Raw genomic sequence first — 18,927 nt, forward strand, 5'->3', positions numbered from 1 at the left:
CGGACCACTAAGACCACAGTGAACTTTAAAAACATCAATAAATGTAGCTTTACTAAGACATTTGCAATCGATATCATCAAAACAATACAGGCAATTCTTAAGTTCTGAAACACAAAACGTGTCAGACGTTATAGCAAACTATCCAAGTGGTAACCTCGACGTAGTTTCTCCTTACAGAGAACTTGTCATAAATCAAGCGAGATTGTCAATAACTGACATTATGCACCAGTCAATTGTAACCACGGCCCCTCCAGGTCCGGGGAAAAGCGGGGACTTTGACTTTCGGTCTAGCCAAGCCCGGATAAAACCAACGCCCTGCGGGGACGAACTGATGGTCGAATCCACCCCAAATTCCCCCGCACTCCAGGGACCCTAAGTAAGGCACATTCCCCGCTATATTTGGCGCGAATACAAAACCACCTTTGAGGCCCGTGGTTACAATTGACTGGTGCATTGGGGAAACTATTTGACCAGTATATTGTGCTTGCTCTCTTGTTGTAGCAATAAAGAGAATACCGATCATATTTTCCTCGTTTACAAACAAAACCTGCATCAGCTTTTTTGAAGTTAACTTCCTTGATTATACTTTCAAGATACATATAATGGAATTAAGATTGTGATTGTGCTGTTTCTTGATGACGGCTGGAACATTAATATATCCTCCGAAATTACGATTAAGCGCAATGTTTTAGCAGAATCAAAAGGGGCGCTACTCAATCCGAAACGTACCAATTAATAACAGAAGACTTGTCCTTAAAACTAGCAAGAAATAATCTTTTCTTTCACAAATAATGATCAAAAACGTATTAAACGGATGCCATCCGCTAGCTGGTCGAATGATTTCCCAAATGAAGGTGTCACTGAATAGTTCTAAGTTTCCCGAGAAAATTGTTGAAGTTAAAATCCACAGTACCGTATCAAATTAAAGTCACTACCGTACTTGAAATCATTAATACATCTTTTAAGAACATTGATTTTGTTAAAATTGAAAGTGGATAAAATATTGTGTAAGTTGCTCAAAATGTATCATAAAAATGCGTTGTTTGGAAATCTAAAGGCTATCATATAGCAGAATCAAATGACATAACCATTAAAATCACAATTTTCTAGTCTTGTATGGACTGTACTATTTACTATGAATTTTAGGGTTTCGTGCGGAAAGTAGCGTTTATATCATATACATTCCAACTGTAAGTAACCATACTAGCCAAATATTGGGCCTATCGTACACTCCACATACCATGATAAGGACAAATGTTTTGACAGTAAGTCTTAACTTTTCAGAAAATGTTGGGGTCTTACATGTGTATATGATCAGTCACGTGCATTTCCTTTCCCCTTTTTGTTCGCTATAGATAGATTCCATCGTGGATTTAAATGGCTTAAACGATGCAACATGAACTAACAGCGTTGTTAAAACTATTTTCTGTCTTAGTTACTTTATTTCGTTAACCAAATTTGTCTGGATAATAAAAAATACATGGTGACGAGAATTTTACAACTGTATGTACACTTATACGTTTCATTATGTCTGTGAATCTGATCGGCAGGTGCTGGAGATAGACCTAGTATCTACCAAAAGCTTAATCTTTTGGAACGAGTTTTACCAAAAGGGTGCTCAGAGATTATTCTCTCAAAGTGTAATGATGAAGAAGATATTGTACTCTCCATGTCGTCGACATCGACATGGTATCGACTGAAATCAGACGTAAATGTGCGATATACATACGGCATTGTTTTCGTGGAGCTCGGTTCACTTTCACTTCCGATTTCAATCAGTGGACTTGAAGTTAGAACTGATAATACAAATGGCGGCTTTGAACTGGTGGTTGGAAATTACCTCCTTCAAAGTTCAGATGGGTACGCAGTAGGTCAAACCAAACACGGGAATTGTCAGACATTTGAATCTACACCAAGAGACATATATCATTTTTTGTCGTCATCCGCGTTTACGAAAACACTATTTCGCGAACTGGAAAACGTCCTACCAGGCTGGATTAAATTTAAACCAAACGATTTGACAGTCATTGACGTAAATGAAATTACGGCCGATGTCCTAACTGGCCACGATATAAATAATGGGGAATGCAAAGGTGCCCCATTAACTTCGAATAGGTTGTACACCTTGGTAAAGCTGGACAAAGCCTTTGTATTGGAAATCTACGGCCAACAAATAATGCTTCCGCCAGTTCTATTGAACAGAAAATACTGCATTGTTATTGACATATGCAAAGACTTTGGCAGCACGGTTTTTGTGACACTGCCAGAAGAATCAAGAAACATACTTGACGAGGTCGAAATATTTGCAAATACGTTAACCAGTTATGGTATACAGTTCCGTCCTATCGGTGTAGGACTATCGTTGAAAAGGAACATCGAAATGAAATTAAACACTGACGTTGACTTTTGGAATGGCCATAATCTATACCGTTATCCGTAAGTAGTAATGCATTATATTTCCCGATGCTGAATAATACTTAGTGTTTGTAGCATTGGATAATTTATTTACCATCATCCGCAGTGGATTTAACCTTAACCTTTATTATGTAATCGTCACCAATGGTCTTACTAATACATGTAGCCACATAGCCACTATGTAACATAAAGAAAAAAAGCAACAGACATTATTAAAAACAAAATATCAATATTATTTTTATTCTTAGTTCCAATAGCATGTTTTATAACATACTACTTAAAGCCTACCACGGATCACCTAAGGCATATCCTAGCATTCCCGCGTATGAGCCTTTAATTTTAGAGAAACCATTGACTACCGATATTCGTGAAATGTGTATTGGTCCAATCAAAAGAATTCATTATTCCGAAACCATAATAATAGTTGATCCTACGCAATATTCGAGTATAATCATTTATATTTGTTCATTATATTTAGGGTTGGCAATGTTGCGAACGTTTGGGCAGGCGGTGATTTTTCAGCAAACTTCAGCTATTTAAGAATATCTGGAGAGGTCCAAGCCTACCTATCTGTGCCGACGTTTGATAACGACGTTTTTCCTAATAGTTTTGAAAAATCATTGTTTTGGAAAACATATAAATAGTTTAAACATGTTATAACGTCAACTATGCATGGTCAATTGATAATGGTTAATATAACTTATTAATTACAGTTGCTAAAAGGACTCCTGTTTGATGAATGGCAAGTCGGGTTGAAGTTGACTGTGTCTGCTGATTTTCGATTCGAGTTTTACCTAAGATTTCTAAAGATGAACATTATTATTAATCTTAAAAGAATCGGAAAGTTGGACGTTTATGTACACGCGTCATTAGGAGGTATACCCTTTTTAATATAAATCTATAAGCAATAGCTATTTTTCGTAAATTAGCTAATAAAATATGCTTTGTGTATACGGCTGATGTATTTGGAGTTTACAAAGTATATCTCATCGGAAGTTTGAAACGTAATGAATTTAATGGATCAATCCAATTTAGATTCAGGGGTGATGTTGGTCCTACCCGATTCTTAGAACGATGTAGCTAGTCGGATTGCTTTGTATTTATATCGGGCCAACCCAATGAATGGAGTTAATGAAGAATGACCAAGGGATTGACTCAAAATTTCAAATTGAATACCACCCCAGGAACAAATGTGTTGAAAATGTGATATGAAATATTCGTATCATGATATTTCAGGTACTGAAGAAAGAAACTGGTGCGGTACAGTTGCCAACCCCCCAGGTATCTTCATGTCTATAATGCTGGAGACCGACCCATTTAAAGACGTACCATTACTGCAAATGTTGGAGTTAGATGTGAAGGCACGCGCGTACCCTTTTTTAATTAGTGGAAACAATCAAACAATCGCACGAGATTTTAAGACACATTTTCGCAACGGTCTACAAAAATTAAAAGAGTCTTTAACGAGTCTTTTAAATGGAACAAACGCTATTTTATCACAATATTCGATATTATTAAAAAATGAGTCCCAAAGCGTTTTGAAAAAAGCAAAACACATACTGGAGAACATGGTGAGCCAAATCCAAACATTATACAACAAGGAATCCATTGCAATGGATCCTCTCTCAATCTTAGTTGAAATTGTCAATGACCTAACAAATATTTGGAAGCAGGGATGGAAGAACGTTACCCAGCTCATTGATGTGTTTGTAGAGTCGGTTAAAGATGATACAAGAATTGCTAGGTACAGGTTTGTACAATTGCTCATGGAGGAAAAGGGTAAAACATTAAACAACTTTGAGAGTACCTTTAATTCCATACGAAAAGATGTCACTAGTATTAAAATTCCAAATGGCTTTGGTATAAAATTTAAAGGAGCTATTCATTTCAAACCTTTTGGGTTTAGACTCTTAGGGGTTGAGTTAGAGTTGGTTTATTCCGACGAGGATATTTATCGTTGTCACCGATATAAAAGAGCAAATGAATTGATGAAAGGCGAACGAGCGTTCCGAGCAATTGGTTTGATAACTATTGAGAACAGGATAAGTTTCTTTAAAATACCTGAGGTGGGCTTTGGACTTGGACTTGCAGTAAGTGTGGAAAACAAGAACAAATTTCAAGCAATTCTACGCGCTAAAGTAGATGTTATTGGTATAAAAGGTCAGGCTGATTTAATCATAGCAAACACTGGCATTTACTTTGTTATAGAAGGTAACGTGTGGGATATATTCAAGGCTAATATTGATGTTTCTGCTGAAGATTTACCAGAAAATGACAGCTGGCAAAGTTTAGTCTTTACTTTGGAAGGAAATTTTCTCGCTGACGCTGATGGTGACGGGGATTTTACCGACAGCTACATAGCCGCGCTGAGACGATTCACAAAAATGATTGCTGATGACGCCGAGAAACGAATAAATAAGGTGAAGAGTTACATAACGAATGCTCAAGATGCATTGACATCTGCTCAGAATTGGTTAGAAGAGAAAAAGGCGGCTTTACGTGCATCAAATATCATCTTTGACAAAGCAGTCAATGGGCTTGACAAATCAAAAGACAAATTAGAAGAAGCAAAAAAACCTTTTAAAAATGCAATTGATGTCCTCGAAGAGGCTCAACGAAAAGTTGATAGGCTTTGTAAATTGAGAAATTGTCGGAAAATTTGCATTCCTGGAATAAAATGTAAAATCTGCTATAAAAAAGCATGGTTTGCACGAATTCCATATCCCTGTTGTCATTTTAATGATTGCATGATTTCGTTTCCTGACCCAATATGCGTTGCGCTTAATTTAGCTTGTAACGCATTGCGCGGAATTGCTTATTTGGCTCTAGAAATAGCGCAAGGCGTGTTAAGACTGGCAATGATTGCTCTTGATGCGGCCAAACGTGCTGTTAGTAGTGCTCAGTTCTTAGTGGATAAATCAAGAACACTGCTAGATATTGCCGAAGATGCTTTGAGTTTAGCGCAAGTCGGATTAGAAGGTGCAAAAGTCGTTTTGGAGGGCGAAAAGGTTGCATTAAAAGCAGTCAAACAAGTAGTAAAATACGGTGTTATGGCGTTAAATAATATACTTCAGCATGGTATTCAGAACATATTCGATGTACGTAACTGTGGATTTGAAATTGAACTTTCAACAAAGGATTTACATATCTTTGACGTTCATTGTAACATAAACGCGTTTGCAAGTGGATTTAAAACCGTGCGCATTCGAATTAATTTCAAAGACATACAACTAAGTATGTGGAACGCCGCAAAGGCTACAATTGAATCCATCCTTCAATCTTTTGGAAACATTTTCAGTCGGAGAAAACGACGGGAGATAGAAGGTAAAACACTGGCAAGCCTGTATAGAGTATTAAGAAGTGCGGAAAATTCAAACATCAATGAGACAGATTTTGAAGCGACAGCTAATCAAACACTTGACACTGTGTTTCTGACATCAGGTTTTAGAAACAATACGAGTGATGACAACTATTATTTCCGAAAACAGATCTTTACAGAGAAATGCAAAACTTTTGACAGCCTGTTTTCCTTTTTGAATGATTCTGCAAATCTGCTCAAAGAACTCGTAAATGCAACGGCAAATGTTGTCCTAAATTCAACAGGGCTACAAGACGAAATAGAAGATTACAATCTAGATGACATTAAGAAGAACATAACCGCTGAAAATCTTAATATTAGTTTATCAGTGGCCAACGAAGAATTCAGTATTACAGAACCCATGCTACATGACATCATTGCACAAACAAAAGAAAACATGTCAACGGATCCTTTTCTGACAAATCTAACAGAGTTCACTGCCGATGCAAAGTCCATTCTTTATAACCAAACGAAAGATTCAAACGATATCATTATAGTGACGCACTGGATTACAGTAATGAATAACAACACGAACGAATATTTCGATTTGGATGAATCATGTGTAGATTTTCTTGACTGCTTTCATTTTTCGATCGCAGGCCTGTATGAGATGTTTATTGCGAGTGACATAAGAAACCAAACCGAAAGTTTGGAATCTATATCGCAATTGGAAAACAACTTCCTTCAGCTAGTTGGTAACTCTGCGGTTACAATTGAACGTGTTAACCATCTTATCGAAAGTATCGTTATGAATCTGGAAAATATCTTTGAATTGAATGCATTCTGTTCAAAGGCCCCAGAAGTTTTGGCACCACTTCGAAATCACACACTTGAAATAGGGCAGAATCATTCGCTTGCTTGCAATGTCACTGGAGAACCTTTTCCGACAATTTGGTGGTTTAAAGACGATAAACCACTACATGAAGAAACGAATACAATACTTGAAATCACCAATGCTACAATGGCTGATATGGCTATGTACCACTGCATTGCTGGCAATCTTGTTGCCAATCTCACCTTCGAACGGGTTTATATAACCGTTAAAGGTTTGTCTCTGAATATTGTCATTATAATTTGTTTCGTAGTGAGATATTTATTATCATTTCAAAATGTTAAACAAAACGTGTTTGATTTTTTTTTTTTATCTTTACACATTCCATACAATAAAAAACTGCGTTATGGCATATTATGCATTATTTACAGAGACATATTACTTATATCACCAAGCGAGAACATGTTGTCATTGAGAATTTTAAAATTTAAATTTTCAGAAACCACAGAACGAAAAACAACTGAAAGCACAAATCCGTATGAGGTCGAAGATGATACTTCAGGTACGTTACTCGTTTAATAATATTCTATATTCATACAAAATTAGTGATCAGTTCTTACTTTTTTTATAAATGTTGTAATGCTGAATTGTGTAACAGTACAAAGAAATTGCATTTGTTTCATATTTGCTATGATGTATTTTCTTGTATTGTGTTGTATCTACAGGTGTTTGGGTAGCTGCAATTGTTGGTTCCTTGGCGGGAGTCTCCATCATCGTTCTCATTGTGTTATTGATAATAAGACATCTAAGGTAATCAACATACAACAAACAAGTGTGTAGTGAAACAAATGTAAAACTACTAAATTAAAACCTGATTATAATCAGGTTGTCCGGTTAGCGCAGTGGTTAGCGCACTCGCTTCTCACCTAGGCAACCCGGGTTCGATTCCCGGCTTGGGCGCATGTGAGTTTGGTTTGTGGTCACCAAGCCGGACAAGTGGGTGTCCTCCGGGTTCTCCGGTTTCCCCCACAACACAAGACCACACTCTCGCGTAATATCGTGCCAACGAGAGAGATTAATATAATGTTGTAATAACTTGTTTCACAATCGTTGTAAAATAAATATGTTTAAACTAAACTTATCATTTACTGTTACACGGCATTGCATAAAAGATACGTCTTTTTTCTAAATAATGAACGTCAGTGATCTAACAAAACCCTGAAAATTCTAATGTTCAGAACAAGAGTCGATGGCTTATATTTATATAAGCATCATTACCAGTACAGGGCAGTACGTTCATTCTTTTTTCAGAGCACATGTGCAAAACTCTGACAGAATGGAACTCGCACGACCATCCCCTTTAGCGTTCGAGAACGTTATATACGAAGACTGTTAGATACTCTCAAATTGTTTCCACATACAAACAGTCGACACTTCATACGAATCCACATACTAGCAGACGACCATCCGAGAAAGCAATCGGAATCCACATACTATCAGACGCTATCAGACGACCATCCGAGAAAGCAATCGATAAACTGCATATGAATCCCATTCCAGCATGAACAATGTAACGACATGTGTCCGTCCAAACAGAACACAGACAGCAATATTAATTAAATCACTTGGGCTGTTTCCATCAAAACGTTATGTCTCTATTCAAATATGTTAGTCATAAAATCGACTGAAACAATGCATTTACAGAGTTGCTCTCACATTTTGCAATTAGGCTAAAGCCGTCATTGGACTTTAAAAGGGCCTGATACAGCATAGCAATACAAAGAAGGATTATTAAAAAGAGAACTTGGTAATACAGTGGACTGAGTGTATAGCTCATATAGTCTGTACTTCGTTCAATCCATTTTACAGTTAGAGCAATGAACTCTTGTACGTTATGATATATGTTGTTTCAATGAAAGTTTGCTTTTTAGTGAATGTCTTTTCATATGTGAGATTTTAAAACTGGCCCTTTTATTGCCATCACCATATGTTCAATTCTTCACATAAATTAGTATTTTATTTACTGGTAACGATTTTTGGTGCATTTGTGTCTGTGTTTTTCTGTGTTGTTTGATCTTTGTGTGTCTTTCGTTCAGTAACTGTCTGTATTACGTGCAGTTTGTGTGTCTCTTGTTAAGTGTTTGTTACGGGTATGAAGCTTTTTTATATTTGTACGCGGACAATGCCCATTCGGCGAGTGCTTCGACAAGATTGTAAGTCATCTTAAGTTTCGGAAGCATAGTGCACATATAGAATGCAACCCCGGTTAGGGCTACCCTGATTTCTTAAAGTGCACCAGTGTAAAGCACTGTCACACGGGAACCCCATTTAGCGTCCCTCCAAGAAGACGATCAATAGTTTTATACTGCTGCGGCGGGGAATCGAACATGCGACTCCTGGATTGACAGTCAAGTGTGTTAGTACTAGAGACAGTATCCGCCACAACGTATGTTACGGTCAAGTTTCGGGCCTTTTAACAGTGTGTTTGTTAATGTCTTGGCTACTGGGCTTGTACCTTTTGTTTACATTTTAGTATAAGCGATTATTATTGCGATTTCTTCAGGGGTCTTTTTTCAATGAAATAATAATTTCGCATATGTATACATTTCATAAGTTACCTTAACACGACAAAGGTTTTCAGTTCTATCAAGAAAGTTGAATGTACCCAAAATATTTCAATAAAGATAAAACAATATTGTTCTTATTATTAAATGTGTATCCCTTAACTTTACATGTTTGTATTCTTTGGAAATATTACGATGTATATTTAGTAAAAGATATATCAAGTAGGACAACAAAGTTACATTTTGAACCCTGGACGATCGTGGAAGCTATTAAGCGCGTTTTGCATATTGTCGTTTTACTTTTAGTTGAAATTGTTGTCATGGTTTCTCTCGCTAATTTTTTAAGCCGTAAAAATAATAAAAGTTAAAACAGAGGTTGACAAACACTTCCTGTTTATGTACGTGTAGCTACCTATACAGATAAATGGTGTAGGGACTAGACACCAGGCCCCAATTTCACGAACATACTCAAGTCAAATCTAAATCTCAATCTCAACTCATTCTACCACATAAAAGCAAAGTATTTTTATTCATGTTTTATACTTTTTGAAAACGTATTTTCTCATCGAATATGTTGATAGAAATATTGTCAATGTTTCAAAGAAAACGAATTCTAGAGCAAATTTATACTTGAGTATTTTATAAAGAATAAAGAACGGGCACTTCATTGTAACAAACTTGATGGACCCTTAATCTATACAGAAACGCCTTAAAATCATACATACATTAATCCAATAGTGTATTAACACCAAGAAGTCTCGACCGGTCCTAAACACAATGAAACTGATAAACGTTCATGTATATCATCATTGATATAACCATCTTTTGCACTTTTACTGACCCAACGGCCATGTCATTTAAAAAGTCGGTCTTAAATGCCAGTGCTTGCAGAAACAATAGTACCACCTAATCTTAAAGGGTGAAGGCAAATATATTAACACATTTTACATGAGGCGTTGAAGCCCCTCGAAAAAAATCCCTGAGGTTCGGATACGACATTTTAGTGTTTGTTATTCTAGTTTTGTAACCGTCTTTCCTTAAACGTATCTTGCAAAACAAGTACTCTACAAATGTTTTAGCATTTAGTTTAAACTAAAGATGCTAAATAAGTAGCAACTACAAGACTCAGCGGGTAAAGTGTCCCTTCTCCCTAACCCTGTACACAACGCCCAATTATGAAAACGCATAAATGCACCATAATATATTTAGTGTTCATGGTGAATGCACGTGACTTGTGAAGCAAAGTCAGGGAGCAGGGTCACTATCTCCGCCAAAACGTCAGGCAGTCCGATAATTTCTTGTTCATGAACCTGAAAAAAATAAGTGTATTAAACAAAATCACAATAACAGTTATCTTACTCGCATAACATAACTTGTTACAAATCATAAACTTACATTCGTCATCATGTTATGACACAAACATAAATTATGCTTCTCTGTGTTTATGCAAAATTAAAGTTGTTTATATCATTATTAATCCAGCATGTGCTTATTTCTACGTTTTCAATAATCATTGATAGGCAAATCTGCTATATAGTATAACTGTAACGTCACTCTTGCGATACCGCAGTGACATGTGTAAATACTCAGGCGATACCGCCTCGTGACAGCAAAACTGCAAATATCAAGAACGTTTCTTTCTATGTTTCAATAATTATTGATAAGCAATTCTGCTACGTAGCAATACTGCTACATCACTCTTGCGATACCACAGTGACAAGTGTAAATATTTCGGCGATATCGCCTCTTGACAGCAATACTGCAAATATAAAGAACGTCTCTCAAGGGAGATTATCCACTGTCCAAGACAGATTTACTATCTTTTAAAACACAGTTATTTCGCTTTACTAAAATCAACTTATAACGCCAGCATTCTAAATTTCAAATCAACATTTCCTAACATCCCCTATCCATTATTATATCTTATATAATACTGCTTCTGTGTGGGGAAATAAAACCAATCGATCATTTCTTCGATAAACACACCATTTTGCGAAAGAAATGCCCAAAACAATGAAGGTTTCCAACACGGACACACTATGATAACTCTTGCTCTATCATGAGCCATTTTCTCAACCACTCTGTGAATAACTGCAATTGGCGGCACAGAAAATCCTAACTGACCGCTCCAGTTTTTCGCAAATGCATCTATACCTGAACAATTCGGATTCCAAAATCTAGAGTAAAATTTCAGTAATTTTGCATTATAAAATGATGCAAACCAATCAACTTGTAATTGACCGTGTGTCTCAAAAATCAGTTAAAACTGCTACTCGATATTCCAAAGTCATCAAAATCTGATAACCTTGACAAATAATCAGCCTTTTAATTTTCAGACCTAGGTATCCATTCTAATTCTAGTGAAATAGGATTTGCCATGCAAACCTGGAAAATACTGGACGCAACATCCTGTCATTCCCTTTTCATTGAACCTTTAACATCAATTGATCGGACACCTTGATTATAAGTATACGATTTAAACTTTTGGTGCCTTACAATATGTACCAACGACAATATACTCTGTACACTGCAACTTACTCCCGCAATGTAGAAGACTTTACACTTTCTTTATTTGACCAGACTCCTTGCGAAATTCCATTTACAGTACTAACCTCATACCGTGCGTAGCCAATATAACTAGCACCGGATTAACTACCTTAGTATATGCTTTTGACTGCTCTACCATTTTGGTATTCATTGATGCTAAATTATGACTCCGAAACAACTGCTGTTCTTTGCTCTCATCGCTCAAAAATATATACGAATCCCAATAGCGTGCATTCAAAATGTTAGCACTCAAGTACCTAGTCATAATTTGTGAAGTATTCCCAATAACAACTTCCATCGAAATCAACTATCCTACTATGCCAGCAACTTTTCTAACAGGAACGAACACTAGCACTGAAACAGACCACTCTTTGATAGCTAAATATGCTTTACAGAGTCTACGGACTTGTATGGAAATGGTACCTTTCAAAGTATCAAGACCCCAAAAACTCTCAATTTTGAACAGGGGTCCATATACATTTTGTTGCGTTTGGGATAAAGCCAAATTTTAATAAATCTGACTTAATGTGAGTACTTAATCTTAAAACACAGTCATATGCACTCGAACAAGCAAGACCATCATCTAGACATATTGTAACCAGCAAGCCTCCTCCGCGCCATTTCGTATTCAATGGCCGGCATAACTTCCTAAATAAATAACAAGCGGGCGATAATCCGAATGGCAAAACCACAAATTTGTCATACCACGAAAACCCTAAATACGGCCTAAATACTTCGTATAAGGCTCGTAAATCTGCACAACATTATACGCATTGTAAGATCGAACTTGATCATGAAATATCCTTTCTGAATTAAAGTCAATGCACTTTTGATGTCTTCATATCTAACGGACTGCTTCCATAAATGTTTATTAACCTTTCTTTAATCTAATATCAAGCGTTTTTTACAAGTATTCTGAACTGAAACGGTCAAAGGGTTGACTACATAGGAAGGTTTACTACATTTCTCTTTTAGTCTTCTATCCAGTAAATCTTGTATTGCCTCAGTTACAAACTCTGGCACTAAAATAGCTGCCTTGTTCGTTTTTACAAAAAGTTTCTTGTGGCTCCGAATATAAAGGAATCTTATAACCATGATTTATCATATCCAAAATTAAATCATTAGCGTCAACGGCTTGCCAAAAGATTAAAAGATCTTTGAGCCTACCCTTAATAATCAAATGCTTCTGACCCTGTTCATACTCGAAAAAACATCATGCGTAAAAGGTCTGTAATCATTCTCATTCTCCCACTTCAGGGGCGTAGCTAGGGTCTTAAAAACTCGTGGGCCCGATTGGGTTTGGGGACTTTTATATTCACATTACACACACTTAATTATACTTGCAATGATGACAATGAAATAAAGCAATACACATGCATGCACGTTGTTTAAATAAACACCAAACTTGCTTTGGTTAAAATAATACAAACTTGTGTTGTTTTAAGTGTTTGAGTTGCTATAAGTTTTTATTGCATTTCTTGGTTATTTAATTTTTGTCATTTTTCAAAAAAAGTTGTAGGCCCAGACCTACAAGGCCTTTATGTAGCAACGCCACAGAACTTTATGTTCCCCTTTTTGAAAGTCACACCTAATGGTATGAGTTAGGGCTGTTAACAAGTAAGTGTCATATCAAGCGCCTATGGGAAATGTAGTCACGCTTTGTTACAATTACGTCATCGTCTTTAATAAATGGATACCCGTTCAATACCCAGTGACTGATCACTAAATACACGCATAAATCAATTATTTACGTTCTTTTGTGGAGTTGCTACTTTGAAACGCTTGTAACAATGTACTAACTCTCCATAAGTTTAACAAAATGACAAGAAAGATGAATTAAATGAATTTGTATAAAGATGATTCCACATTTAAACTTGTAGATAAAAACAAAGCAGTGCACTAAAGCAGTGATTGAAAATTGATCGAACTATTTAAATCCCTAGCTGCTGATTTCAGTACTTATAAGCATGTTATGCTTTATAAAGTTTATCGAAACCGGATTCCAATCGTGGCATGAATACGGGGGGAATTTATCATTCTACCTGCCTATATTTATACATGAATGTTTATTCAATCAGTTTTTGAAATCCACTGAATGTAATTTGATGATAGCTCTGATATTTCTAATTCATCGAACTAACATCGCTTATCTATAGGTTGAACGCGGTCGTATTTATTTAAGAAAAATATCAGTATTTGAACAGAGGCTCTATTGAAAAAGACGTTCTATGTCTGGGTTAAAGAAAATTGAACACACAATTTTGACTGGTTATCAATAGAATATATTTAAGTTGGAAACTTTGTTCATATTTATATCGATGATCAAGAGTTTTTTCAACGTGTCATTATTTTGATAAACAGACTAAATCGTTGTAAGAGAAGAAATTAACATAAGATTATAAGTGGCTGTGAACGAAGTGGCGAAAGCAATTTTAACAACTATCGGTTAGCGGAATAATTACAGAATAATTATACTGAACAAATTAAATCTACTTATAGAGGTGGAAATCAGTTTCATTAGGTATAGGCTCACTTGTCGTGATTTAAATCAAATGTTAACTAATGGTGCGGATGTTCTCGGTGTATATGGATATATCAAACACGATCGAAAAATCACAATAACAAATACTTGAAATTAGACAGCTCTTCAACAGTAGAGCTATAGAAAAGTGAAGTGTTATTTCAATCAGATGTCAATAACAAGGATTATAAAGAAAACATATTTGACTGTTCTTTAACGGAATATAGATGTATAAAAGAACACGATGCTTATATTATATTAACTGCAGAATTACTGGTCACACAAGAAGACAAACCAGAATTGTAATAATTTAATTGATACATTTTGAAGTAAAACAGAAAACAATGTTTATCCTTGTAAAGTACGGTAACAACGAGACGTTGCTATGCAATCCCAGCTGCACCATTGTGAACCTGCTGACAAGCATTAAGAGGCGGTCAGGGTTTGGTCAAACGGACCTTGTAGTGGACATAGCCGATGAAACAGGTGAGAAATTGAACATTGATGACACATTTTGGACGGTCTATCGACTGACCATTGTGGACTGTCAATTGCAGACTGGTATATGTACAGTAAAAATCGAAACATTTTTTTTATTATTATTATTTTATCATTGACACTTTGCAGGTATGTTGCACGGCCAATAACTCTAATGTTTATGAGTGTCGACTTATGCAAAATTGGACGAGTTTTTTATATTAAGCATTTACGTTTGCGAATAAGAAATACATCCCTCGAGCCTTGAATTCGTGTATTGATTTCATGTTTGTTTTTGTGTTATTGTTTTTCAAAAATGTCTTATAGATAGATAGATCTTTGATTTCCTCCATAAATGGAGATTAAAGATTATTAGTATGTGTTAACCAAACTAAATTGGCCTGGAATGTTGCAGACGCTCAGCTCATTTATGTTGGTTTATGCATATAAATAACCCTTTATCCAGCTTAGTGGTCAACATCATATTTTGTCCAATGAGTAGGAAATATTTCGAAAGTTTTCCAATACATTATACATTCCAAATAACCACTCTATCGACGTTCAATAAGCGAATAGAGCATTTACTTTACTTTTTACGATTGTGCTAAATACCTTATAACATTGTTTGTGGTCAATCATAAAATGTTTGTCTTCTGTTTACTATTGCCACTACCGACATACTGTGTTCAATTGTTTGCTTAGGTTTGAAAAGAGCCAAATATTTGTCATTAAAATGATAAAGGTTTATAGACGAAGATAATGCACGATAAAATGTCTCCCATAAAAACTGCCAATTGAAGTTTCCCTAGCAGTTTTCAATACGCAGATAGCTGACAACTTTAAAGATGCAATCTTACTCCCAAATAAGATTTACCACAATGTATTAGTATTGTTTTAATATTCCAAAAAGGATGAATAAATATAAAAAAGACAATGATTCTTTTGAAGGACATCGAGTTTAATTTGAAAGAAATGAGCATAGATTACAGTAAATCTTTTAGCATTCACCAATCATTTAATATTTGTGCGTTTTGAGCTATTAAATTCACGGTTACAATCTTGTTTTGAGTAGATAATATGTTTCATAATAGCATTATTTAGTAAGAAGTTAAAGGTTTATTAGTTAAAAGTTATGTTTGTTATACATGTGTATATATTGATTTTGAATAAGAGTGTCACTTTAAGTAAGCAATTTTCAATACTGAACGATTTATTATACGAAAGTTTGAATGGTTCGCTCTATCCATGTTCTTACACCAACCTGTCAATTGCCTGAATGATCTATAAATGGACATAGATGAAGAAAAGAGCGGCGTTTATTGCTTAATTAAACCATACAGTCCCCCGTCATTGCATACACGTATCACGATATACACTCATAATCAATACTTCTTTGACCAAATCAAAGGCAATTTTTATAATATCATATTCAAGTAATTACTTTAAATATACACACCTATTCATATTGTATTCGTTTGATGTATTCACTGCTTTTTAAACTACTTTCAAAATATATCAATGACGATATGTTCGAGGTCACATATTATACACAAATAATACATAACATTATGTATAGGTTATTTTTTTTTTTTTTTTCTTTATGAAATTGAGCTATCAAGCATAGCGCAGCTAGGCAAACATTTACAAGGATTAGCAAATAAATATGAACCTATACATATAATGGTTGTTTCCCTACCGCTGATATATGTACGCGTATAAAAACACAGATATACTAATACATGTAGGTATGTTTTGCCAGTTTAAGTCATATTGATTTCTTATTTGTTGATTAAGCTAAAATAAATAGTTATTTATATAAGTTTTAAGATTAAACATTGTTTTTGTTTCAAGACAATCTTGCATGGCCTTGTCATTCATACATGACAATCACAGATACGTTGTTGAGGCACGTAAAACGTCTATCAATATGGAATTTAAAAGTGAAATATTGTGACAACTACTGTCCTCCCATTGGTTCAAAAATGATATAATGGTTGGAGTGCAGAGTGTAAATAGAAAAGGTTCCGTATTATGAATGTTTCTTATGAGGAAATGCCTGTTTGGGGATTCCATTCTTTGGCATCATATTTGCGTTTAAATAAAATAATAATTATACAAATACTAACTCAACAATGAGTATGTTAGTGTTTTGTGATTTGCCGGATGTGTGAACTAAAAAGTAGTTCTCCGTTGTGCACGTATACAAAACAACAACTTAAGGGCTCATCGCTCGAATTACAATTGCAGAGAAAACACGTATTATGTCCACCTAAAGCACAATAGTGACAGTCAATACTTTGTTAACATTGTTGTCATGTTGATTAGTCGTAAATAAAACAAAACAATTTGCAATTGCAGGTCTAGTAAAGGAGCTCGACACTCACAAATCCGAACACGCCAGCAATCATCTGGAATCGCACGCCACCTATGTTCTCGTGTCAAAGGAGATCCAGCGAGAAGACAGTCTGGATGCGCGCGCAACCCCTCTTCCCCCACAGTTCAGCTACAAACCACTGCTGGACAAATTCGAGGACTATTTTCCTAACTTTTCAATTCGATCGGCTGAGGTGCAGAAGCCCTTAAAATCCCGCTCTAGGGTAGGAAAATCCCCTAGCCCCGCTGGCAGATATACGACCACTAGACAAGGAGGCAAAAAGACCCCGAGCGGAAAAGTCACATCTAAACGAAAATAATTTCATTGGCAATACCTTTAAGGTATAACTTAAAAGAAGTTCAAACATGTATGAATTGTTGCAATTCAGGATTTAACAGTATTTCGTTCGAATGTTTTTGTTTTGTTTGGATACAATTTTGTTTATGGTGTTGACTGTTCGTCGGCTCTTTATGCATTTATTAAAAGCCATTCGTACATAACTTAGTATCTAATACAAAAAGTACACATTACTAAAAGCAAAGCCGCTTTCATTTTCAGAACTTTTTTAGACATGCACATACAGTTTTGGTTGATTATTTTTTCTGTATATATTGATATATGATCATCGCCTTTCTACTTGAATTGCCTTGCTGCTTCTACTCGCATTTGAAATGTATGAACAATAACTGCTTTCGAGGTAATAATTGGAAATTAAACTGTAACATTTAGCATGAAGTTAATTTTCATTAAACTAGACGCAAATTGTTGTTTGTTATTTATTAATTGCCAAACATTATTAGAATATTTAAATAAAGTAAATGCGAAAAAATGAATTGAGCTCACCACAGACAGGATGTAGACACTATTAGAGCCGGTTAACAGAATATACGCAGCGGCTATTGCCGCCATTTTGGATGAAAGTGTGGGTTGCGTGGTAACAATATCTAAGGGGGCGGAGCTTATCTTGGCTTGTTGGAAGTTTGTGTTCTTTATGTTTCTGAGTTCAGTGTGTATATACTACGTGATAAATTACGTCATATGTGCTACCAATCGTAACAACTCGGCCATCTCCGGCAAGCTTCGAGATAGACCTCGTAAATAGTAGTAAGGTGCGATGCGGCTGCCGGCGATTAACACCGTTTTCAATCCGCGTAAAGAAGGCCCATTGTAACAACAAGGAAATGGATTGTGTTAAATTAAATGTGCTTGTTTAAGAGAAAATATTTATTGTAACCTCAAAGAATGTTCGTTTTATGAATATTTAGATGTTTCCTTATAGTTGAAGCACTCTGTTTCCTCTAGAAAAATCGTGAGCACACAGAAAATGTACTTGACAGTTGTCATTGAAATGATCATACGGTTCATGGCATGCATGAATCATTACATCGGATTAAATGCATGCATGGACTAAATGTCAACATTTTCTCAACAGTTATAGGAATACCCTATGAAATGTAAGTTTTAAGTCATACTTTGCCGTGTTATTTTTCACACCATGCCTTGCCATTAAAACAACATTACTATTCTGTAAAATCATTGATTGCCTTGTGCACAGTTTTGTGGGTTGTGGTAGGATGGGTGTGAGCTTGGCACCCAGTAAGCTTTACCAGCTGAAATCTATGCATGCCTTTACTTCAGCATTGTTGGGTTTGGGCTGCAGATTTTTTTTGTGTGTAAACAGTTCTGTGGGGTTGGGGTGGGGCGGTGACTATCCACGCAGTAAGCTCAATTGTTAGAGTACCAGTACAACGTTCATGTGGATATACACCAGACAATTGTAACCACGCCCCCCCCCAGGTCTGGGGAATAGTGGGGACTTTGACTTTCAGTACAGCCAACCCCGGCTAAAATCCCCACCCTGCGCGGATGATCCAATGGCAAAATCCCTGCCAAATGCCC

At 35.8% G+C, this 18,927-nt stretch overlaps 2 protein-coding genes across 2 annotated transcripts; both read left to right on the plus strand.

Moving 5' to 3' along the window:
- Window positions 1-4,403: 4,403 nt before the first annotated feature.
- Window positions 4,404-9,098, plus strand: LOC128208430 (uncharacterized). Its single transcript, XM_052911993.1, has 4 exons — window positions 4,404-6,819; window positions 7,045-7,107; window positions 7,271-7,377; window positions 7,857-9,098. Exons 1-3 carry the CDS (start codon window positions 4,404-4,406, stop codon window positions 7,357-7,359), a joined length of 2,568 nt encoding a protein of 855 aa, XP_052767953.1. The 3' UTR covers window positions 7,360-7,377; window positions 7,857-9,098.
- Window positions 9,099-13,739: 4,641 nt separating this feature from the next.
- On the plus strand, window positions 13,740-18,618 carry LOC128207605 (uncharacterized). The gene is made up of 2 exons (XM_052910644.1): window positions 13,740-14,663; window positions 17,013-18,618. The coding sequence occupies exons 1-2, from the start codon at window positions 14,522-14,524 to the stop codon at window positions 17,345-17,347; spliced, it is 477 nt and encodes a 158-aa protein (XP_052766604.1). The 5' UTR covers window positions 13,740-14,521; the 3' UTR covers window positions 17,348-18,618.
- The last annotated feature ends 309 nt before the right edge of the window (window positions 18,619-18,927 follow it).

The sequence above is a fragment of the Mya arenaria genome, chromosome 11, assembly GCF_026914265.1.
Source record: "Mya arenaria isolate MELC-2E11 chromosome 11, ASM2691426v1".
NCBI classification, from domain to species: Eukaryota; Metazoa; Mollusca; class Bivalvia; order Myida; family Myidae; genus Mya; species Mya arenaria.

Bases quoted from the DNA above. Each gene is read 5' to 3' on its own strand.
- LOC128208430 (XM_052911993.1), top strand. From the start codon at position 4,404: ATGAAAGGCGAACGAGCGTTCCGAGCAATTGGTTTGATAACTATTGAG. The intron at 6,820-7,044 runs GTTTGTCTCTGA...TTAAATTTTCAG, and splicing joins GGTTTATATAACCGTTAAAG to AAACCACAGAACGAAAAACA. The intron at 7,108-7,270 runs GTACGTTACTCG...TTGTATCTACAG, and splicing joins GGTCGAAGATGATACTTCAG to GTGTTTGGGTAGCTGCAATT.
- LOC128207605 (XM_052910644.1), top strand. From the start codon at position 14,522: ATGTTTATCCTTGTAAAGTACGGTAACAACGAGACGTTGCTATGCAAT. The intron at 14,664-17,012 runs GTGAGAAATTGA...TTGCAATTGCAG, and splicing joins GGACATAGCCGATGAAACAG to GTCTAGTAAAGGAGCTCGAC.